The sequence below is a fragment of the Bos mutus genome, chromosome 2, assembly GCF_027580195.1.
Source record: "Bos mutus isolate GX-2022 chromosome 2, NWIPB_WYAK_1.1, whole genome shotgun sequence".
Lineage (NCBI taxonomy): Eukaryota > Metazoa > Chordata > Mammalia > Artiodactyla > Bovidae > Bos > Bos mutus.
The window spans coordinates 91085985-91111189 of record NC_091618.1 but is presented as its reverse complement, the minus strand read 5'-3'; the positions used below and the strand labels follow the sequence as shown (position 1 = coordinate 91111189).

The window sequence follows — 25205 nt, the reverse complement described above, 5'->3', positions numbered from 1 at the left end:
GAATCAGTCCTGGGGGATTCCATCAAGGATGCTCTATCTTGTAGAGCTTGTGGCTCTATGTACCTATGCTGATATCTCTTTATATTTTTACTTTCTACAAGCCCATATATTGCTGCTTGTAAAAAATCTCTTGCAGTAGTTAATAATTCTTTATGTAAACCTGCCTTGTTCAAATTTTAATATTATGTGGTTTCAAGTCTCCTGACTGGACCCTACTGATACAGTGTAAAATATACACTTTCTATTACCTGTGTGCAGGTCAGGAAGCAACAGTTAGAACTGGACATGGAACAAAAGACTGGTTCCAAATAGGAAAAGGAGTACTTCAAGGCTGTATACTGTCACCCTGCTTATTTAACTTATATGCAGAGTACATCATGAGAAACGCTGGGCTGGAGGAAGCACAAGCTGGAATCAAGATTGCCGGGAGAAATATCAATAACCTCAGATATGCAGATGACACCACCCTTATGGTAGAAAGTGAAGAACTAAAGAGCCTCTTGATGAAAGTGAAAGAGGAGAGTGAAAAAGTTGGCTTAAAGCTCAACAGTCAGAAAACTAAGATCATGGCATCTGGTCCCATCACTTCATAGCAAATAGATGGGGAAGCAGTGGAAACTGTGGCTGACTTTATTTTTCTGGGCTCCAAAATCACTGCAGATGGTGATTGCAGCCTGAAATTAAAAGATGCTTACTCCTCGGAAGGAAAGTTATGACCAACCTAGACAGCATATTCAAAAGCAGAGACATTACTTTGCCAGCAGGTCCGTCTAGTCAAGGCTATGGTTTTTCCAGTGGTTATGTATGGATGTGAGAGTTGGACTGTGAAGAAAGCTGAGCACCAAAGAATTGATGCTTTGAACTGTGGTGTTGGAGAAGACTCTTGAGAGTCCCTTGGACTGCAAGGAGATCCAACCAGTCCATCCTAAAGGAGACCCGTCCTGGGTGGTCGTTGGAAAGACTGATGTTGAAGCTAAAACTCCAATACTTTGGCCACCTGATGTGAAGAGCTGACTTGTTTGAAAAGACCCTGATGCTGGAAATGATTGAGGGCAGGAGGAGAAGGGGACCTTAGAGGATGATATGGTTGGATGGCATCACCGACTCAATGGACATGGGTTTGGGTAGACTCCGGGAGTTGGTGTAGGACAGGATGTAGGACAGAGGCCTGGTGTGCTGCGGTTCATGGGATCACAGACTCGGACATGACTGAGCAACTGTACTGAACTGAACTGATTACTCAATTCTTGGCAGATGGTAAGAATATTCATGATAGCCCACACCTTAATACTTTTTCCACTTGACTTTATGACTTTGTTGTTTTTGTTTGGGTTTCCCAGGTAGCACAGTAGTAAAGATTCCACCTACCAATGCAGGAGAAGCAGGAGATGTGGGTTTGATCCCTGGGTTGAGAAGATCCCCTGGAGTACGAAAGGACAACACACTTCAATATTCTTGCCAGGAAAATTCCAGAGGAGCTTGGTGGGCTACAGTCCATGGGGTCGAAAAGAGTCTGACACAACTGAGCATGCATGCATGCACCTGTTGTTCAGTTACTAAGTCATATCCCACTCTTTGTGACCCCATGGACTGCAGCACACCAGGCTCCTCTGTCCACTTTCTCCCAGAGTTTGCTCAGATTCATGTCCATTGAGTCAGTGATACTATCTATCTCATTCTCTGTTGCCCACTTCTTTTGCCTTCAATCTTTCCTAGCATCAGGGTCTTTTCTAACGAGTTAGCAATTTGCATCAGGTGGCCAGCGTCAGCATCAGTCCTTCCAATGAATATTCAGGGTTGATTTCTTTTAGGATTGACTGGTTTAATCTCCTTGCAGTCCAAGGGACTCTCAAAAGTCTGAGTGGGTTTCCACTTCCTTCTCCAAAGAATCTTCCCAACCCAGAGATGGAACCCATGTTTCCTGCATTGGCATTCTTTACTGCTGAGCCACCAGGGAAGCCCTTATGACTTTTAAGCAAGTTATATTTCATATACTGTATTTCATTCTAGATAAAAGGCTTATACTAATACATTCCTTCATTTAATTGAGGATCTTCTATGTGATGGCTCTTTCGCAGGGCCTATAGATAGAACAGTTAAACAAGCAAATAAAATCCTAGCAAAAGTCACTATTGCCATGGAGGTTACATTCTAGTAAGAGATCAAACCAAGGTAAATAATTAAATATGTAAGTAGCAATAACTTCTAAGGATAAAAATAAAGTAGGGAAGGGAATATGAAATTTTAGGGAGAAGATGTTTAGAATAAAGAGCCCACTAAGGATATCAGTGTAGCTGGGATGAAATCATGGTGGATGAGGGGTGAGGGAAGAAAAAGGAGACGAGATGAAAGAGATTAGAGGGAGGGGGCCAGATCATGACTTAGACGGGTCTTCTAAGTCATGGGAATCATTGGCTTTTCTTGAGTGAGACGCAAGGCTATCACCACTGGTGTCATCAGTACACTGTCATTTATTTTATTTGGCTGCACTAAGTCTTAGCTGCAGCATGTGGGATCTAGTTCCCTAACTGGGAATAGAACCCAGGCCCCCTGCACTGGGAGCATGGAGTTCCAGCCACTGGGCCACAAGAGAAGTCCCAGTACACTGTTATTTTAAGCGTTCTTGTTTGTATTCGAAAAATGTTAATTACTAAAATACTTGGTGTTTTATAAAAGAGAAGTAAAAAGAACACTATAAAAATTGTTTCGTGATTCTCATTCACTGTAGCAAGGATAATATTTCAAAAAGCAATGTGAACATTATTTTTTGTACTGTATTCTACATGTAATTTTATTTTAAATGAGCGTCTCGATTCAGTTAAATCTAATACCATGTAACTTTTCTTTTGACATCATGAGAACAAATGTAAAGTTATTAATACTTAGGCAAGTAATAGTCCTGTTTATAGTTGTTTGATAGTCAAATTTTAATTTTTTTAAGAATATTTTTAAAATACTCTTAAGGATGTGGCTTTCCCAGCAGAGGCCCAAGAGTTTGTGTTTTTAGGGAATCTACTTTTATACATTGAGGTTTTGTGGGATGTGATTTCTTCTTATGGTTTTCTTTGCTGGGCATTTGTTCAGAAGGAAATTAAACAGCTGTAGATATATATTTTAGAAATTTAAAAACAATACAAGACATGAAAACAACTTCCCTTCAAAATAAACAGAGCCTGGAAGAAAATTTTTTTTGAGAGGAATGAGTTATAAAACATATTCCTAAAAAACTTCCTTTGCAAAAAATTTTCTTCAAAAAAATATGAATTTGAATGCTATGTTAAATAAAATACTGAATGCATATACATATAAATATTAGTAAATTTGTTTTATTGTCAGAAAATGATATTGATATCAAGATCACATTCAATTGAAAGTAAGTAGAGCTTAAAAAAGAACCTTCCAAACCCACACATAAACATGACAAAGAAAAAAAATAGAGAAACAATCTACAAACACATCTGAACAGGTATTAAGTTGAAAACATTCAAATAAAGTGAAATTTCTAGAACATAAAAAATATTAGATTAGAAATACAAAAGATGCTAAACTGAATTAAGAAAATCATGTTTTAAAAAATGCTTTATGTCAGTTTTTTTTTCTCATTTTTTGTACTAAAATTTTTGCTAAAAATTATCTATATATAACTCTTCTTTTCCAAATATTTCTATAGATCTTAGAATATGATCATAATGTATCCTAAATCTCAGTAGAAAGGTTTGTAAATGATTCAGCCAAATCTGTAGAAGTCATTATAACCTGTCTCTGATGGTATATAATCTTCTCACTATACCATTTGGATATAGGGGAATCTAGGTCAGTGTGATAATGCCATGTATTAAATAGAATATTTAGAATATTATTCTAAATATTTCACTCATTTTAATATTATTTTCTGGAAAATTTTAGAGGATTTATATTTACCACAATTATCATCAATAATAATTCCTTATATCCTAGACAGCATTATAATTTTCAAATGTTTACACATTCTTTGATTTATTATTTAAATTCCTATTCATGGTACAAATATAATCAATAGTATTCCTTTGCCAACAAAGATCCATATAGTCAAAGCTATAGTTTTTTCAGTAGTCATATATGGATGTGAGAGTTGGGCCATAAAGAAGGCTGAGTGCCAAAGAATTGATGCTTTTGAACTGTGATGTTGGAGAAGACTCTCGAGAGTCCCTTGGACTGCAAGGGGATCAAACCACTGAGTCCTAAAGGAAATCAACACTGAATATTCATTGGAAGGACTGATGCTGAAGCTGAAGCTGAAGCTCTAATACTTTGGCCACCTAATGCAAAGAGCTGACTCATTAGAAAAGACCCTGATGCTTGGAAAGAGTGAAGGCAGGAGGAGGTGGGGACGACAGAGGATGAGATGGTTGGATGGCATTACTGGCTCAATGGACATGAGTTTGAGCAGGCCCTGGGAGATGGTGAAGGACAGGGAAGCCTAGCATGCTGCAGTCCACAGGGTCGAAAAGAGTCGGACACGACTGAGCGACTGAACAATAACAACTTTGTATGGTGACAGATGATAATTAGACTTAAAATGGTGATCATTTTGTAATGTATAACAATATCAAATCACTATGTTGTACTCCTGAAACAATATAATATTGTTAGTCAATTATCCTTAAATTTCTGAAAACTATGGGAAAAAAGACCAAAAAGCCTATGGATGTCAGGGAAAATTTTTTTTAAAAAGGGTGAAAAAAAATCATGAGTAAGGAAGTGGAAAAGTATTAGATGTAGGCAGGAGAACATATGAACAGAGAAATGATATTTAGGTAAATAATATTTACCTAAATTAATTTTGCTGAGTTTAGAGAAACAACACTCTTCTGTTTACAACTTCTTGTGTATGCTTTGTTATCTAGAATTAGACTTTTATTCTTGTGTCTAAGCCTGCATGAAATTGATTAAAAGGTATATTAGCTTTCTATCACTGCTCCCCTCAAATTATAGCATACCCAGTGGCTTCAAACAATATGAATGTATTATCTTATAGTTCCATAGTTCAAAAATCCAGTGGGGACTCACTGGGCTAAATCAGTGAGTCAGCAGAGATGCATTCTGTCCAGAAGCTCTAGGGGAGAATTTCTTTCTTTGCCTTTTCCAGCTTCCAAAAGTCACTCACATTCCTTGGCTCATGGCCCCTTTCCTCCATCTTCAAGGCCATCAATGTTGCATCTTTCTGGCCTTGCTTCTCTTGTCACATGTTTTCTCTGACTCTCTTTTCTTAAGCTTCCTTCATCTACTTTTAAGGATACTTGTGATCACATTGGGCCCACTTGGACAATCCAGAATAATATCCCATTTTAAGATCCTTGACTTAATCACTTGTGCCAAGTCCCTTTTGCCAAGTAAGGGAACATATTCATAGGTTTAGGGGATTAAGTTGCAGGCATCTTAGGGGGAGCACTGCTCTGCTATCATAAATTTAATGTCTCATTCTCAGACCACAACCTACTATCTCTCCAATGTGTCCCCTTTCATACTGATTCGACAGCCCTTTAAGCCCCTTTGAGACCTTTACTTCTTTGAGTCTACTGCTTTTCTACTATTCCTTATTTCCTGTCTTTTCTTCACTCTTTATGAATCTAAATTTCCTGAGTTATCATTGCAATGCCTCCTGACCCACATCCTCTATTCCCTTACCCCTGTCTTATTACACTCACTTGGCAAAAACCCAACTCTGGTGAGTCCTACTCTCTCACTAACCTGTCCTTGTCCTTATATCGCTGAACATGGTCAGAGAAAAATAGCCTTGCTGACCCATCTCCAATTAAGGTCCATACTACAGGGAATTCCCTGGCAGTCAGTGGTTAAGACTTCCACTGCAGGGGCACAGATTCTATTGCTGGTCTGAGGACTAAAAAATCTTATGCCATGTGGGGTGGCCAAAAAATTTAAAAACAATTTTTTTTTGTTAAAAAAAGAAAGGTCCATATCGCAAAGCTCATATGTGCCCTTCAGTTCAGTTCAGTCACTCAGTCGTGTCCGACTCTTTGTGACCCCATGGAATTGTAGCATACCAGGCTTCCCTGTCCATCACCAACTCCTGGAGTTTACTCAAACTCGTGTCCAGTGAGTTGGTGATTCCATCCAACCATCTCATCCTCTGTTGTTCCCTTCTCCTCCCGCCTTCAGTCTTTCCCAGCATTAGGGTCTTTTCAAATGAGTCAGTTCTTCGCATCAGGTGGCCAAAGTATTGGCGCTTCAGCTTCAGCATCAGTCCTTCCAATTAATATTCAGGACTGATTTCCTTTAGGATGGACTGGTTGGATCTCCTTGCAGTCCAAGGGACTCTCAAGAGTCTTCTCCAACACCACAGTTCAAAAGTATCAATTCTTTGGCACTCAGCTTTCTTTTAGGACTTCCCTGGTGGCTCAGACGGTAAAGCGTCTGTCTACAATGCGGGAGACCCGGGTTTGATCCCTGGGTCGGGAAGATCCCCTGGAGAAGCAAATGGCAATCCACTCCAGTACTATTGCCTGGAAAATCCCATAGATGGAGGAGCCTGGTAGGCTACAGTCCATGGGGTTGCAAAGAGTCAGACACGACTGAGCAACTTCACTTTCACTTTCAGCTTTCTTTATTGTCCGACTCTCACATCCAAACATGACTACTGGAAAAACCATAGCTTTGACTAGACAGACCTTTGTTTGCAAAGTAATGTGCTATCTAGGTTGGTCACAGCTTTTCCCCAAGGAACAAGCATCTTTTACTTTCATGGCTGCAATCACCATCTGCAGTGATTTTGGAGTCCCCAAAAATAAAGTCTGTCACTGTTTCCATTGTTTCCCCATCTGTTTGCCATGAAGTGATGGGACCGGATGCCATGATCTTAGTTTTCTGAATGTTGAGTTTTAAACTAACTTTTTCACTCTCCTCTTTCACTTTGATCAAGAGGCTCTTTAGTTCTTCTTCACTTTCTGCCATAAGGGTGGTGTCATCTGCATATCTGAGGTTATTGATATTTCTCCCGGCAATCTTGATTCCATCTTGTGCTTCCTCCAGCCCAGCGTTTCTCATTATGTACTCTGCATATAAGTTAAATAAGCAGGGTGACAATATACAGCCTTGACGTACTCCTTTCCCGATTTGGAATCAGTCTGTTGTTCCATGTCCATTTCTAACTATTGCTTCTTGACCGGCATACAGATTTCTTAGGAGGCAGGTAAGATGGTCTAGTATTCCCATCTCTTGAAGAATTTTCCACAGTTTGTTGTGATCCACACAGTCAAAGGCTTTGGTGTAGTCAATAAAGCAGAAGTGGATGTTTTTCTGAAACTCATGCTTTTTCGATGATCCAATGGATGTCGGCAATTTGACCTCTGGTTCCTTTGCCTTTTCTAAATCCAGCTTCAACATCTGGAAGTTCACGGTTCACATACTATTGAAGCCTGGCTTGGAGGATTTTGAGCATTACTTTGCTAGCTTGTGAGATGAAATGTGCCCTTGCTGCTGCTGCTGCTGCTAAGTCGCTTCAGTCGTGTCCGACTCTGTGCGACCCCATAGACGGCTGCCCACCAGGTTCCCCCATCCCTGGGATTCTCCAGGCAAGAATACTGGAGTGGGTTGCCATTTCCTTCTCCAATGCATGAAAGTGAAAGGTGAAAGTGAAGTCGTGTCTGACTCTTAGAGACCCCATGGATTGCAGCCCACCAGGCTCCTCGGTCCATGGGATTCTCCAGGCAAGAGTACTGGAGTGGGGTGCCATTGCCTTCTCCAATGTGCCCTTAAAACCCACTATTTTCCTAGTCCATTCACTTTCTAGCTTCCCTAGAAGATACCTTCATCTGCTGAGTGAGTATGGCCCACCTGCCACCCAGCCTACCACCCATCCCATTTGGTGTCATAAAGTCCAGCTGATCTACCTCAAAATTTTTTTTATTTTAATTAATCTCTGACTCAGTAATTCCACCTCTAGGACCCTATCTTGAATAATTAGAGGGATGTCCAAATACATATATGTTCAAGGATGTTTATTGAAACAATATTTATAAAAACAGCCAATAATTCCCACAATAGAGACAGGTTTACAGAAAGTATGGGACAATCATACCATGGGCATTTTACAGTTATTCAAAATCATGTTTTTGCAGACTACTCAGTGATAGGGGAAAATGTGTATACCATATAGTTCAAGGTTAAAAATATTCAAGATGTCAAACTGTACACAGAGTAGGATTCAATAATTTGAAGTATGAATACATATAGATGCGTATATACATATACCACAAATTGAAAAATGACTAAAAAGTATGTATAAATTTAATGCTTGCTATTTTTATGCAAGGAGATTATGGGAGATTTTATTTTCTCATTCAGAGTTTTCTGTATTTTCCAGTTATCCTCAAATTATCAGGTAATGCTTTCACATTTAGAAAAATAATAAATAAATGTTAATAATAATAATATAAAAGTGAGATCAAAAGTGTTCCAAAAGATAGAAACATAAATACGGAATGTCTTTTTTTTTTTTTTTTTTCTTTTATAAATGGCTAAATCTTCCAGCTAAAAAGTTTTTATTTCCAGTAGAAGTAGTACTTGTAGTACTTGCATTCTTTCCTTGACTGGATTTGGATACAGGATCCACTGCAACGTATTTGATTTGGAAACCTCCTGCAGTCACTGAAGCATCACTTAGGAACTTCAATGTCATGACATTTCCTGGGGAGGAGGAAGATGCAGAAGAACCAAGATGTTACTTTCCTTCAATTTGGCTGACAGTTCAAAGACTCATCATTCTCATATGGAGAATATAAAAATTCATGATCAAGACTCCTAGAATTCAGAACTATATTTTCAAATTGTTGAGTCTGTAGTATCATTGCCAGGTGAAGCAAGGACTTCCAGATTTTTCCTGTGGCTCTCTAATCTGTCCTATAGGAAATTTTGTCTATTCTGTTTTAAAAGGTTTTCTTTGTAGAAGGAACATCCATAGAATTACAGGAGAACAGCAGGCAGTTCAAACCAGTGAGATATAAATGGGTTATTTACTAAATGATGGCAACAAACCTTGCATTTGTTAAGAAAAAGAAAAAAAGGAAAAAAAGCCACAAAGCTAGATCTCTCTTTTAAACAAAGCACTTAACTACATTTTACCTGCATTAAAGACCAACATGTACCAAAAATAAAAAAGAAAAACTTCATTATATGAAATATGTAGGGATATTTTTCTTTTTCATGTGGGAAAAGCCTTCTTAATCCAAATCACAAATCCAGATTTCTTTGCAAAACCCCCATACACACTGAATGCTAATGTTTGGTTTTGTCAAGCACAGCTTTAAATGTCTTTCATCTTATTTTCCACAGTAACATGATGAAGTGCATACTATTAAAATAGTCATTTTATAAATGAAATTGAGGCACAGAGAGCCTGAGTAGCTTGCCCAAGGCCACAGGGTTTTAAATGGCAGAACCAGGTTTGAACCTAGAGTTCATGCTCTGGTCTACTGCACTCTTCTCAAACTTGGGAGAGCTGCTTAAATGAAAAAAAGAAATGTTTTCTTGTAGACTACTCAACTGGTTAAAATAAAAATGGGCACAGTGGGGCCTACTGCTAATTTGCTGGCATCTATCCACATCTATGGCTTCCCACATGGACAGTAATAAAGAATCCACCTATCAATGCAGGAGACACAAAGTTGTGGGTTTGATCCCTGGATCAGGAAGATTCCTTGAAGAAGGAAATGGCAACCCACTCCAGTATTCTTGCCTGGAAGATTCTATGAACAGAGGAGCCTGGCGGGCTACAGTCTGGGGATCGCTAAGAGTCAGACTCGACCGAACATACACACACGCACACCCCTAAGTGTACATTACTTGTGACCCCGAAATTTCACTTTTAGGAATTGACTCTTAAAAAAAATAGCACTAACAAGTAGAAGTATGAAAATATATAGGGGACTTCCCTGGTGGTTCAGTGCCTAAGACTCTGCACTCCCAATGCAGGGAGCCGGGGTTCAATCCCTTGTCAGGGAACTGTATCCTACATGCCACAACTAAGACCCAGCACAGACAAAGGAATAAATATATATTTTTAAATGTCTAGTGGAATGTTGACTAGCAAAAGACAAAAAAATCAGCAACAACTGCCTTCAGGATGTTAAATATTGGTGTATGACAAATTATGGCACCTATTAAGAGTCATTAAAAAGAATTGAGTGATCTAAATATACAGGGCTTCCCAATTACACTGTGACTTTGAAGTAGCTCCATAGTCTCCATGTATGTAATGTTTGTTACAGGAAGACATCTGGAAAGATGGACACCACATAGTTGTCCAATGCCTTTCTTGGGTAGGGAGAGGTGAGAAGAGTGGGCACTTTCTTTTCTTATATACCTTTTATTAAAGTGGTACACGGAGAAGGCAATGGCACCCCACTCCAGTACTCTTGCCTGGAAAACCCCATGGATGGAGGAGCCAGGTGGGCTGCAGTCCATGGGGTCACTAAGAGTCGGACACGGCTGAGCGACTTCTCTTTCACCTTTCACTTTCATGCATTGGAGAAGGAAATGGCAACCCACTCCAGTGTTCTTGCCTGGAGAATCCCAGGGACGGGGCAGCCTGGTGGGCTGCCGTCTATGGGGTCACACAGAGTCGGACACGACTGAAGTGACTTAGCAGTAGCAAACTGGTACAACTATGGGTAGTTTTTAGTTTATTTTCTGTTTTTGTTTTTTAATATAAATATCCTGGGGTGAGTAAGCATATATTTAAGAAGAAAACTAGATTAAAATGTTAACAGCAGTATCTTGACTGAGAGGATAGTACTTTAAACTTATTTTATATATTCTTTTTCTATTACTCTGTATCAGTGTGTATTCTTCCTGCTGTTTTGCTAAATCTTTGGCATTTTATTTAATTATGTTCTTTCTGTTGATTTGTTTCTCTTTGAATAATAAATTGTGTGGGTTTTTCTTTTTTTAGTTTCTCGCAGTTGTGCCAGAAAAACACTGATTTGGTGTTACATTTGGAGTCTGTTTTAGACAAAATAAGAAAAATGTCAATTTTCAGGCTTCCTTTGGATTCTCCCTCTGTTTCACTTTTTTAAAAATAGAATTCTCACCCCCCTCCCGACTACCCTCCTACATCTCATAAAATGTCTTCTTTTAGTTTTCTGTTAACATGAAATATGTTCTCAAGTAAAGAATAAGAGATAAATAAAAAGTTTAAAAGATTACTCTTCCTAAGGAGATTGTGACATAGTAATGAATTAATAAACTTTAAGCATTAATCATTCCAGTACTGAACAAGAATTTCCATCTCTTGCAATGATTCATCAATGAAAATTGCAGGCACTGCAAAGCTAGGGTGTGGGACTAATTCAGCTTGTAGTATCTCAGTTTAAGGACTGTTTGGAAACTGCAATTCAATGTAGCTTTGGTGTTTTTAGTTGCAGAAGTATTGTGATAATTTTTTTTTTTTTTAATGTTTTGGAGGAAAACAAGCCAGAATGCGAATTACTGGTGTGAGTGATGAAAATAAAGAGAAAAATGAAGACATCGAAGAAAGTAAAAGTTCTTAGCCAGAAAGTAGCAGTTTGAGGCAACAGCAGTGGTATTGCTCATTGCGATAAATGTATGCTGCTCCTGGAACATTTCTTGGTGCACATTTCAAGGAACAGTCTCATAAAATAATTAGCAAGAGGAAAAAGATCTGGAAAACATTGCTCACTGTAGTTAGTCTTTTAAGATTAACTATGCATAATTAGCATAGTAAAAGTTCTCTAATGTCTTCTAACAAAGAAACCTGTTTAACCCAATGTTTCCCCAATTTACCTGACCTTAGAGCCCTTTTATCATGTAATATCTATTAGAAACACCTAACAGATCTGTGATCTTCATAAGACTTCCTTGGGATTGCTGTACTAATGTGAAAATGCAATAAATACAATTTAAAATTTTTTTCAGTGATAAATGATATTTTTAACAACATGGCAAATTACTTCAATCCTTTATCGATGAAAACTTTGGGCCTTTTGTTACCACATTTTATGGGAATTATAAGATACAGCAGTATTTATGGATTTGCAGACCCAAGACTATTTCAGACTGCATGTCCTGCAAGTAACCAGAGACTACACACTTTTTAAGTTTAAATAGTTCTTTGCCTTTTGCAAGCTAGCAAGCCCTGTCTGTCTTCAGTTCTCAACTTTAAAAAGTTATGTAGTAATAACTGTTGGATCCTTCACTTTCAGTGACACTGAGAAAGCAAATCATAGTTTTGTTCCTCAATTTAGAGCCATTACCTGTACTAATGATGTCTTCTGGAAGCTCATCTCCACAGTATCTGAAAGAGAATTTTTAAAAAGGAGAGGTCACATGAATAATTATAATATAGCTCTTGCAAGTGACTAACTGATAATTGATGTACTTTAAATTTCTCCTAAGATGTGCGTGGGTGCGTGTGTGCTCAGTCGTACCTGACTCTTTGCAACCCCATGGACTATAACCTGCCAGGCTCCTCTGTCCATGGAAATTTTCCAGGCAAGAATACTGGAGTGGGATGCCATTGCCTACTCCAGTTCCTCTAAGTAATGGCTCTGCTGCTGCTAAGTCGCTTCAGTCGTGTCCAACTCTGTGCGACCCTGTAGACGGCAGCCCACCAGGCTGCCCCGTCCCTGGGATTCTCCAGGCAAGAACATGGGAATGGGCTGCCATTTCCTTCTCCAATGCATGAAAGTGAAAAGTGAAAGTGAAGTCACTCAGTCGTGTCTGACTCCCAGCAACCCCATGGACCGCAGCCCACCAGGCTCCTCCGTCCATGGGACCCTCCAGGTGAGAGTACTGGAGTGGGGTGCCAGTAATGGCTCACTTTTCTATTCTACTTTATTTTTACTAGAATTTATAAGAGAGCCTGTGTGAGTGCTAAGTTGCTTCAGTATGTCTCACTCTGTGTGACCGGATGGACTGTAGCCCACCAGGCTCCTCTGTCCATGGGATTCTCCCGGCAAGAATACTGAAGTGGGTTGCCATGCATTCCTCCAGGGAATTTTCCCGACCCTGGGATTGAACCCAAGTCTCTTACATCTCCTGCACTGGCAGGCAGGTTCTTTACCACTAGAGCTACCTGGAAAGCCCTTGTAAGAGAGAAGAGAGGCTAAAATATTGTTTGAAATAGACTTCTTGCAGTATTGAGATTCTTAGGAAAGAATTTGTGGCATTTCTACTCTGTGTGTCTACAAAGTTTTTGTGTGGTAAACAATTTGAATCTATTTGGGAAATTTTAAAAATTTGTTTCTGATTAATCTCATGAAGTTTTCTTCACAGTTAAAGAAGAATGGGGGTGTGACTGATTTAAAAAGGAAAAAATTACGTTGGACCTTATAAGATGATGTGATTTTTATCTGAATCATGGCTTGAAAGGAATTCCCTTGCACATAATTATATAGAAAGTAAGGGTTTTTGTTAGTTTCTAATGAAAAAGTAGTTTATTCCAGAGAAGGAGAAAGTCTATCATAAAGGTAAATCACACAATATAATCCAATAAATAACAAATTAGCCTGTAGCTTAAAAGTCATTTTATCTAGAACTGTAATTGATTTCTGAAACTAGATTTAGAATAAAAATGTTATCTTAAGTCCCAAGGTAGGAGGTCCGTTCTTTCAAAAAAGACTTTGTTCTTAAGTCCTCAGATCCTACTTCTAGTCTTCTTCAAACTATTTTTTAAAACTATTTGTATTTCTTTCCATAGTAGTAGTCTCAGCTAAAGAACAAAACAACAGCAAAAAAACACTTTCCATCCAAAAACTGCTATTCATTTATGCAAGAAATGCCTTTCTTTGTCTTTCTACTTAAGTTACAGATTTCAAAGTCAATAAAAAGATATTGTCTATTATTTTAAATTATCCCCACTACTATTTTCTTTCATTAAATTACTACCATGGGTAATAGAGAATTTATAACCAATAATCCATTGATGATAGATATTTAAAATACACACTAAGTGGGGACCTGAATATATAAAACACCTAACTGTGCTCTCTTTAATTTATAATATTTCATACAATGTTGCAAAATTTGTATTGTAAAATGTAAACTATATTAAAGATACTGGGTGAGAACACGCACCAAAAATATTGTGTCCCAGGATGTTGAAAAACCAGGAGAGAAATACTGAGGAAAGGAACATTTGTTTTTTCATGGCAAAGAAAGCTATTTTTAAGAAGATACCCACTGTATAATTAGCTGAACTGTATGAGAGAAGGGGCTCTAGAGTACTTGTTTAGCCTGTATCCTTAATGCTTAGTACAGTGCTTTGTACACAGAAAAAAGGCAACAATTACTGAATTTAGGTTGACAGAAATCAGAACACTTAAAAACCCCAACAAATTTCCCATCCTACATATCTTCTTTCTCCTGTTAGTCAGATCTTGAGGTCTGCCTAAATAGAATATTTAACTGTTACAACTTAGCAAATCAAAAAGTAGCTATCACTATTTTAATCATAAGTAGAGGTAGCAGCTGACTATGGCTTGTTAGGACTAACAGTGGAAAGAAAAATCTTCGTTAGGAAAGTTAGGAAAGGAAAGAATGTTGCAGGGGAATAGATAAACTGGAAAATCAATATTGTAGGGGAGGGGCAGTTGGGGGGAAATTAAAGAAGCATCATGCAAAATATCAGATGTTCATTAGCTTCCTGTATGGAGAAGCAACACATACCTTCCCACAAAGCCGTGGACATCATCGTAACTGTCATATACTTCAACATAGTCAGCCAAGCAAGCTGGGTCATCTTCAAGGTCAAAGTCCAAAAAACTCAGGTGAATGCGCTGACCATACTTGAGTCTAATGTGCCAGTAGCAGATTTGGTTATCATCATACTCATTTGGGAAGCCTGGAGATTTAAAAATTCTCTTTGGATCTGTAAACACACCACCACACTCCTTTGCTGAAATGAGAAAAGAAAAAATAAAGCATTTAAAAAGATGATTCCTACTTTAAAAAGATATTCATTTCTTAGTGTCCATCTATTTAGTACTTTTTATGAAATAAAAATAAAGACATGAATAAATATATAGCCTCCATAGTATATTGTGTGTAATTGTAGCTGAAGAATAACTATTTTTTTTGTTAATAGTTGCTAAATTCTCAAAAATAAACATAGACCACTTGTGATTTTTTTAAAAAAAGTAAAGTAGCAAAAAGAAATAATTGTGCTCCTGTTTACATTTCTTGCTCTGTTCACATTTTAAGCATAGAGCACACATCTTAAGTGCACACTTAAATGTGTTTTGACAAATCTTGATACATATACCTACCTGTATTGCCAACATATACGTACTTCACCAACATATATCTATATCACCAGCTATGACAGGGATTTTGTCCTGTGGTGTCACCACTGTGTCTTCAGGGACTTGAACACTTAGAATAATGCATCCAATAAATTCTGTTTGGAAAATCCTTATAAAGACCACTAGGGAACTTGAAGGTCATTCTAATCCAGTTAAAAGGAAGAATTTATAATCATTCTATACTCCTTTTACTGGTTTAAATTAGCAACTTAATTCTAATACGATTTGAGGATTTGGTGGAGATATCTCTGTTGATTTTTTCAAGTCATTTACCATTTCATAGATTTCTGTCATGTCCCATAACCTCTTATAAGAGTGAACAATCTCTACCAGAACAGTAATTTTGCAGTATGACCTAGAAGGAAAGCTATAGAAGGGTCCCAGCTCATTTTAATTCCATATCAACTAAATGTCTAGTGTCTTAAAAAAAAGATGGAAACTGGAAATTCAAAAATAATCTGAGTGGTGGTGTGAAGGTGGTGACTTTGGTAGTATTCAAAGATATTTTTATTGTATCAATTAGAAGCTTTTTACAAGAATATTCTTCTTTAAAATAACTATGATAAAAAATTGTGCTAGAATCCCTAACACCATAGAGGTTAAGGAGCTTGTGTCTCCAGGGCAGAATAGGCTCTTAGAAAGGCCAGGGAGTGACAAGGAAGGTCAGCAACCTAGTCTGAGCTCGGTGACCAGTCTGTACCTCAGTGTCTTCATTGATAAAATAAATGTAGTCATGCCTCTTCTGTTACCTCCCTCACAGCACTATTCTGAGGATAAATATAGAGGATAGCTTAATGGTATTATGCTAAGTGTAAGCTATTCATATTGTTATTAAATATTATAAAATATATAGTGTTTATGTGCACATAAGGGGCTTCCCTGGTGGCTCAGATGGTAAAGAATCTGCCTGTAATGCAGGACACCCAGGTTGGATCCCTGGGTTGGTAAGATTCCCCTGGAGAAGGGAATGGCTACCCACTCCAATATTCTTGCTGGAGAATTCCACGGACAGAGGAGCCTGGTGGGCTACACAGTCCATAGAGTCTCAAAGAGTCAGACGTGACTGAGTGACTAACAAGTGTCTACTTTGGGAGTGATTTTTCCTGTCCCATAGCATCCTACATTTACATATATATAATATCTATATATAAATAATATTTACATATATATATATTCTGTACACATTTTCCCAGAGTGAAAAGTATTTAGCCTCTATGAGAAATAAATACAACTTACAAAAATTTGTAAGTTAATTTGGCATTCTTATAAAAGAGCAATGAAATGTACAGAATCCTAGGAGACTTGTTCTTACTCAATTCTCAGCTTACTTTTAGATTCAGTGACATGCTGATTATTTAGGATGTGGTTAACCTGAAGGGGACAGGGGGCCGCCTGAACTAGCAATGGGAGAAACACAGTTCACTGAAAAATGATTGAAATGAAAAAAAAAATCATAACAGTATCAGGAAAATAATGATTATTAATTAATCAATATCTCCAAGTTAGAGTAAGAAGAGAAACGCCTGTATAAGTATATTTAAGGAAAAGGGGGAGTTCCCTGGTGGCCTAGCGGTTTGGATTCTGGGCGTTCACTTCCTTGGCCTGGGTTCAATCCCTGGTTGGGGAACTGAGATCCTGCAAGCAGTGCAGCACAACCAAAAAAAAAAAAAAAAAAAAGAAGAAGAGGGGAGAGAGAGGAAAAGGAGGAATATAAATTATAAACAGTGACTAAATATAGGACTAAATGTTGTATGTGTGCTTGCGTGCTCAGTTGTATCCAACTGTTTGTGACCCCATGGACTGTAGCTAGCCAGGGTCCTCTGTCCATGGAATTTCCCAGGCAAGAATACTGGAGTGGGTTGCCATTTCCTACTCCATAAATGTAGTATAGTCCGGGCTTAATGCATGTCAAAGTGGTTTGAAAGAGTCTATATGAATGCACTGTAAGTATTTATTCATATTTTGTCTCAAGTGAGAGTAGGTGATAGCTCTAGACAAAATTCTTTTCTACCAGAGTACATATTATTTTGAGATATAGGTTAGCTACAAATGTGAGAAACTGTTCTCCAATGACTAATATTATTAAACAGTAACAAATTCTATAATACTATGCTAGAACTTCACTGTAACTCTCCTACTGTGCTACAGACTTTCTCATAAAGTAGATCCAAATGGGATACCACCTGAGGATATTTATGATCATAAATGTAGGAAATAGTTTGTGACATGTTGTAACAGTTTGTAATATTATCCTGGGGGAAATAAATCCCCAAACAGTCTACTTTTTCTCTAAGAGCGTGGAGCAAGAATTACTCTTCATAGTAATTATGATGAGTTAATTTTCTCTTTAAAGTTTTCCTGACTACAATCAACCATGGAAAAAGAATATGAATAAAACATATACTATATAATAATAACTAGAATATCCAGTATATATTCATTAAAAAAAAACACAGAGTGGGAGTTGCTTAGTTTGGAAGTTTAAGAGTTTATATACAAAAAGAAATTAGGAAAAACAATTTGTTTATTCTGTCTCCTTTTTCTCATTCTATTAAAAAGATAACTTTGAACAGTTAACATTTTGTAGTATTATACTACTTCATGCTGCTGCTGCTGCTAAGTCGCTTCAGTCGTGTCCGACTCTGTGCGACCCCATAGACAGCAGCCCCCCAGGTCCCGCCGTCCCTGGGATTCTTCGGGCAAGAACACTGGAGTGGGTTGCCATTTCCTCCTCCAATGCATGAAAGTGAAAAGTGAAAGTGAAGTCACTCAGTTTTAGCTAATTCACTGTGATAAGTTTATAATCTTTTTTTTTTTTTTTTCCTTTGTGCACAGGAAGTTCCCTGGCACAGAAAACTAAATTTGAGATCTCACTTGCCTACTAATTATCAGCTGTCTGATCTGGGGAAAGTACTTAAGTTCTTGAACTTTCGGTTTCCTGAATTCTAAAATGAGTATAACAACTCCTTGAAGAGTTGTGAACATTAAGTGACAGTGTGGATGAAGGGACATAAGTCAGTGTTTGGCACAACATAATCGTTCAATAAATGGTAGTTGTTATTAATAATTATCATTACTGGGGACTTCCCTGGTGGTCAAGTACTTAAGAGTCTGGCTTGCAGTACAGGGCCCACAGGTTTGAGCCCTGGCTGGTGAACCAAGATCCCACATGCCATGGGGCAGCTGAGCCTACACGCTGCAACTAAGACCTGATGCAGCCAAATGTACATTTAAAAACTTTTTAAAATTATCGTCATTAAATTGATTTGTCTCTAGAAAAAGAAGACATTTCTTTTTCATAACATGTGACTGTTTTTGTATAGTATAAAATTACTGTTTTCCACAAACCATGTGGGTTGTAGCAATATGCATCCCATCTTTCACTTCTATTGAGACGGATTCCGTAATCGATAATACCAGTTTTTCCAAATCCACAGTTGGGCCCTGGCTTCACAATAGGGTATCCAACTCTGCCCTTGGCCATCCACCCAGCAGCACAGACATGAAATCCTGCAAGAGAATGGAAGGGTAATGGCTTAACTTGTATGTTCCCTCAGCTGAGCAAAGGTCATCTCAACCAAGATGGCCCCTCCCAACAGGGACAGTGTCTTAACTGCCGAAATCCAGTTCATATATAAGGGGAAAAACGGTTTTCTTAAAAAATAAAGCTTAAACACATATAAAAGTTCTTATAACATCTGACTTTTACTAGAAAATGACATCTTGGCAAAAAAAAAAGATGGGCTAAGAAATAATGATACCATGGATATGAAAACAATCCAATTTCAGAGCTGGCTTCTTATCACAAATAACCCTACTAGTGCCATGAGATAACTAAAATTATCACCAATACTGAAAAAAATTTTTTCAAATGATTGTGTCTCTTTCAGTATCAATTAAGATATTGCTAATATTTTTAAAAATTTGAATAAAGATAAAAGTACTCAACATTTCAAACAAAGCCTCAGCCCTGTTTTCCTTGCTCAGCTTTGGAGGCTCTTTTAATATTTGCCAATGCCATTCAAGAACGATTTGACTACAAGTCCCTGGTGGCTAGTAATGGCTCTGGCTTTTGCATGTATCATTCCAGTTACTGTGTCACACACAGCCCTGTGGGTATAGTCTGAGCCGTCATCTGGGGAAGACTCTGGGCCATTTTTGAAAACTCCTTCATTTTTGTCTTGGGTAATATAAAATATTTTCATGAGCTTTTTCAGGTATGTTCCTGTAAGCAAAGGGATTTCTTTAATGGAGAAGATAATTCTGAATGGAGGTGGCCTTTTGGATTCTCCTGAAAGTCCAGGAGAGACAGTAGCAGCCCCCTCACTCTCTCCCAATCCCTAGCTTTTATTATAAAGAAGCAAACAGTATTTGTTAATTACTGAGTTTTCACCAGGTGTCCTGACATCATCTTCCCAGTATCTTTCATCTGGTGCTTTACAACTCTTTTCCTCATGGCTTTTGATCCTAAAATACAAATGTATTCTCCCACTTAATGTTAAAAAAGAAAAGGAAAAACTTGAAAAAAAATCACTAAATTCACTGTTTCTTCTACCAAGTGAATTTCTCTGTAAGATTCAACATAATAACATCATTTAACAGCTGAGGAAACCCACAGAGATCAAGAAAAGATAAAATGGTATAATATTAAAAATGAATAGCAATGGCTTAGAATTAATGAGGAAATTAAATGATATCGAGATGATATCTTCATTTTCTTTTGACTTTAATTTATTTGCTCTGAATGGGAGGTGACCCCAACTCAGTTGCTTGTTTTAGAAACTGTCCACCATCTAGCTCTAGGCAGAGAAAATGGGAGAAGCCAGAGGAACTATTAGAAGAGGTGGAGAAGTAAGTCTTACTAAGTGGTTGCAGGAAAGGTGGAAAAACTTTTTTTCCAAGGGTGAAAAAGAAGAAATATTATATTCAAAGCAGTTACCAATTTTTCTGGCTGCCTCTAACTGCTTGTAGGTGGCAAGATGGCCACCTTCATATTCACACACCGCCTTCGCTTCTGCATAGGTGAGCTTGTATTTGCCGGACCGTGCTTCCCTGTGGTAGACGCCTGCTGCTTGTTCTGTGAATTCACAAAATGTCGTAAATGCACTGTTATCCATTCTTGTTGAACAAGGGAAATTTTGTGGCCTCATCTGGAAGATTACATCAGCTATTGTTCCTGCCAAAGGGTTCCCTGGGTCGGCTGCCTTGAGTGGCTGAGTTTTCATTGTTAGAAAGCTTTGGGAAACATTTTGAATGAGGGGAATTTTGGGGGGATACAGAGAGAAACTCAAGACTAAGTTATGTTTTTGAACTGAGAGCCTGAAATAAAGTTTTAATACAGCATTGTATTTCTGCACTATCCAAAGGTGATAAAGTTTTAACTTGTTTTTTTTGGCTTTGTTTTAAAAACTTGGAAAGGTAAACACTAGGAAAAGAAAAGGAATGAAAATTGGCTCATAATGAAGGAGAAAAATAAGCCAAAATATCCATTTGAGAGAAATGAGTAATGCAATGTTGTTGAGAATTTAGTAAACAAATAAAAAACAGAGAAACAGTTTGAAAGAATCCAAAGGCACCAAATAGTGCATTAAAGAAAAGAAAAATAGATATAACTACAGCTGAGAAAAAGTGGAACACACCTGACTACCAGTTCCTAAGTTCTTTACCTGGTTTGTCTTTTTTTAGTTCCCGTTTGTTCCCAGCACATTTTAGATGGTATTAAGTCTTACGTGAGCTGTCTCCTAGTAGATCACTGTTAAAATTGATTGTTTTGAGTTTGGAGTGCATTTTGCCATAGAAACAATGTGAAAAGATTCCCAGGACAATAATCATAACATAGCTCTAATAGTTCTGTGTAGACTATCAAGATTATTGTTAAGTCTTTTACCCCGACTTGTGTAATCAGACACCATTAAGACCATTTCCAACAAGAATTTATATTTCTAGCCTTGCAGCAAGATATGAATCCAGCAGTATTAGAAATACTGTTCCTTACTCTCTACCCAAAGCTGAAGTTGACAATGTCAGTTCAATAGGAGAAGCTGCTTGGCATTTTCCCTGCTTTTCTGTACTCATGAGATCCTGCTCTTATAGCTTATATGGTAAAAGCCTATCACGCATACACAGTGCCTTAGTCTGATACTTAGAGGTCAGAAAACACAAGGAACATCAAAGTCATTTGCCCTTTTGAGAGTTACCTACTTTCCAAGTGTCCTTCATAGGTAAAGCTTCATTGACTCAACTTTTACCAGTTTCCAATGTAGCTGTTTTAAGAATTTACCATGAGGTACTTTGCTAGGTTCTGGGGAATCAAGCCCTGTTCTTAAGCAACTTGGGCACTAATGGGCAAGGCAAGTGCATCTATTTTGAAGTACAGGGATACTGAGGCTTTTAGTAGAGAAGAGGAACATGTAGTACTTACTAATATATGTGATGGAGATGATTGTTACTTTTTAAAAATGTTAGAATTGTATTTGTTCTCTAAAAGATCTTTATTTGAAAAAAAATTATTTTGTCTGCCCAGATTTCTCAAACTAAAATTTCCTGTATATTTTACTCCCCAAATAAAAATCTGATGTATTAGAAACAAGACAGCAAGGTAAGTCCCACATCACCAAATGAAGACTTAAGTATAGTTTCAGCTTACCCAGAAACGGAATCTTAAACCAGTCAGTCAGAAGACTCCTGATCATCACTAGTTAGATCATCTGCCTGATAGACCGCTGCTATCCCCTAAAGGAATGTAACTTAGCCATCAAAAGCCTACTTTTTTGCTAGTAAAACTTCCTTATGCCTGCTCCTTTCTGCCTATGAAAGTTTTGCATTTTGTACCACTCCTTGGAGCTCCTTCTGTTAAATTGGATGCTGCTGAATTCAAATGGATTGTTGCTCAGATAAACTCCAAATTTTAAGTATGCCTCAGTTTTTCTTTTAACAGAGGTTTGGAGGGGAAAAAAATAAGCAGAAAGATTAAAAAAATAATTTAAGTTTTCTTCCCAGTAGTTTTTCTTAAAACTTTGGTACCTCTTGAAGCTTGTCTAGTAATAAGATAGTAACAAATAGCAGCGATGTCTATACTATAATTTTTAATTGATTAAATGATACTAATATTCCACATTGCTCCTGAAAGAGACCCAAACTTCCTATTATCTTGCCTTATGAACAAGTTGAGAACTCTTGGCATGTGTACTTGAATATTTTAAGCACAGATTTATTTTAAAATATTTCTTAATTCAGAATTTATACTACTAAAATGGTCCTTTGAATAATGAGTCTTAATCTAAAGAGTTTCACCTTTCAGAAGAAGTAATAATTTATTAATTTTTCTAGTTGTCATTCATTAAAATTGAAAATCTGCTTAACCAATAATTTCCTTTTCCTTTTATTAATAGTAAGTGGTAACAGTAGCAGGTTGGCTCTGATTTCTACTTCTGGTTCTGTGATAGACCAGTTGTGTGACCTTGTATAAATTACTGCTTGAACCTCAGTTTCTTCATTGATCAAATGGGACTAATGATAGTTATTTTTTGGAATATACAAACCATGAAACCTATAAGCATTGCTTCTGGATCCTAGTAGGAGCTCATGATAATGTTACTTTTCCCTTCTCCTTTTTCAGATTCGAAACAGTGTTTAAAATGAATTGCTTATTTGTACATTTTTAAATTTTCCATTTAAACTAGTTGGAGTCACTTGTCCTTATGTGTCTTAAAATTTACTATCTAAGAAATTAGAGTATACAGGAGTTAAAAATAAACCTTAGGGTCCCTTACTTCAGACTTCTCATTTTACCAGCATGGAACTGAGACCAAGAATTTTAAGTGCTTATTCTAGATAGTTGCTAGCAGATTCCTGCCTTATAATTCAACTCTCTTCCCCCTCTAAACAGTTTTCTAATACTACATTGATCTAACCAACTATAAACAGTTTATGCCAGGCTGACTGGTCAATAATTTGTCCCACTTTGAAGCAATATGCAATCACTCCAGGCCACAGATGTGCAGCATACTATTAACAAATATTTGGGTTTGCTTCCCTCTACCTCTGGGACAGAATTCTATTGTCCAGGTTTCTATTTTGGTGATATACAACATCACTTAAAAAAAAAAAAAAAAAACCCCAAACTACATTTTACTTCATCATTAGAGAATTTGACAGAATTTCAGTTTATCCGTTTGGGTTCAACTCTTACTAGCTTTATGAGCCTCTTTTTCATTTCTGACAAATAGGTGTATGTTTCCCAAGTTCAATGGTGTGTAATGAAAATAAACAGAAAGACTTGCTCATTCCTCTAGTAAATTCCAGACCCCATCTTGGCCAAATGGATTGCTCTGTTCAGCATGAAAGTAGTTCGCTGGCTCAAGCTGAAAAAAGAGGCAGTAAGGCTGTGCATTGCAAATTGAGCTTTTTAATGAAATCCGCATGGCTGTAGTTATTACCAGAAAGAAATACGCTGAAAGGGAAGATATTCTACAACTCTGTGCCGCTTAGCAAGCATAAAATCAAGATCTAGGTTAATTTTGCTTTCTTTTTATTTCTTTGTTTTATATAAGGATCTGTCGATTCTCTTCTTGAGCAATTCAAATTCACCATCAGATACAACAGTGAACATAAAGCAATAATAATCTGTATCATGAGAATTAAAACATTGTTTAGAGTACTCTATGGAGCATTTGGGGTTTTATCTATTTAGTTTTTTTCTTTTGGTCTATTGTTTATATTCTCAGTTAGGCCTATGTCATTTCCTTACATTTAACAAAACAAAACAAAACAACAAAAAAACTTTACTTGTCTAACAGAAGAGGTAGTAAAGTATTTAAATGGCTAGCTCAAACAAAAGAAATCAAGTGATAAGAATGCATTCAGAAATACAAGCTTTTTTCATTTTTTCTATATTACAAGATGGCTTTGTAAAACTAGTTGAAAGATGTTTGGAAAAACGTGAGCTATACTATAGGTCAGAGTACACAGAGCAGTGATTGTAAAATTATTTTATATTCTAATTTACCTGTTATAATTCTCTTATGGTTACCTGTTATGAAATCTGACTGCAAATGCATTGAAATAAGAACAAAATAATGTATTAGTAACTTTATTTTGTTAAAGACACTTTCCCCATTATACTACCACACCTGCTTTGAAAATTTTAAAGGGCATATTCATATGGGCTATAAATATTAACCTCTATTTTCTACTCAACAGTTCACTTTATAAAAAGCTATTCTAAAATTTTAGAAGGCAGGAGCACTTAAAAAAGAGTTGATATATACACTCCATCAGCTGTTTTTCCCAAACAATTTTCTTAGAAAACATCAGCCTTAACTAGAAGAGAAAAATTTACAGCTTTGATTCACTTCTGTATGAATTCAAAGAAGTGATTTCCCCAGCAAGAAGCTCATGAGTGAAGTTTCTTACCAAGCCATATGGAGTTATGAAAAATTCCATTCTTGAATCCCCATCCGTGAGCCTCTTCCCATAGCAGGACAAATAAGTAAATTAAGATGATCATATCTCAGTCGTAGAGAAGGAATGTCCTGTTAAGGGCTGCTTGGGATAAATTCTCAGAGCAGAGGCTGAAATGTGCCTGAAACATCTGGTTTCCACATCTTTAAATGTGTTTTTTTTTTTTTTTTCAGCTGTGAGGTCAGCAAGCGCCCTCCAATGGCATTTTCTGCTGTAGAGTTACACAATTAACTCACTGTCTGAGGCAAATCCTCTGACTCATTTGCATTGGCAACTCAAACTAAGGATATAGAACGATCATCTACATTTTAAAATTCACTTACTTAGAAAGGGGATCATTTATTCTGTCTGTCACGGACACTCTTCTGTTAGAAAGTTCTCTATAACTTGGTGCAGATTCAGCAGTGGTTTCAAAAAACAAAAGAG

At 37.2% G+C, this 25205-nt stretch overlaps 1 protein-coding gene across 1 annotated transcript; it reads right to left on the bottom strand.

Annotated features, from left to right (window-relative positions):
* Window positions 1-7982: 7982 nt before the first annotated feature.
* Window positions 7983-24907, bottom strand: TNFAIP6 (TNF alpha induced protein 6). The gene is made up of 6 exons (XM_005894773.3): window positions 24732-24907; window positions 20257-20394; window positions 18666-18827; window positions 14683-14911; window positions 12270-12310; window positions 7983-8685 (listed from the first exon to the last, which is right to left on the bottom strand). The coding sequence occupies exons 1-6, from the start codon at window positions 24823-24825 to the stop codon at window positions 8507-8509; spliced, it is 843 nt and encodes a 280-aa protein (XP_005894835.1). The 5' UTR covers window positions 24826-24907; the 3' UTR covers window positions 7983-8506.
* Between the last annotated feature and the right edge of the window lie 298 nt (window positions 24908-25205).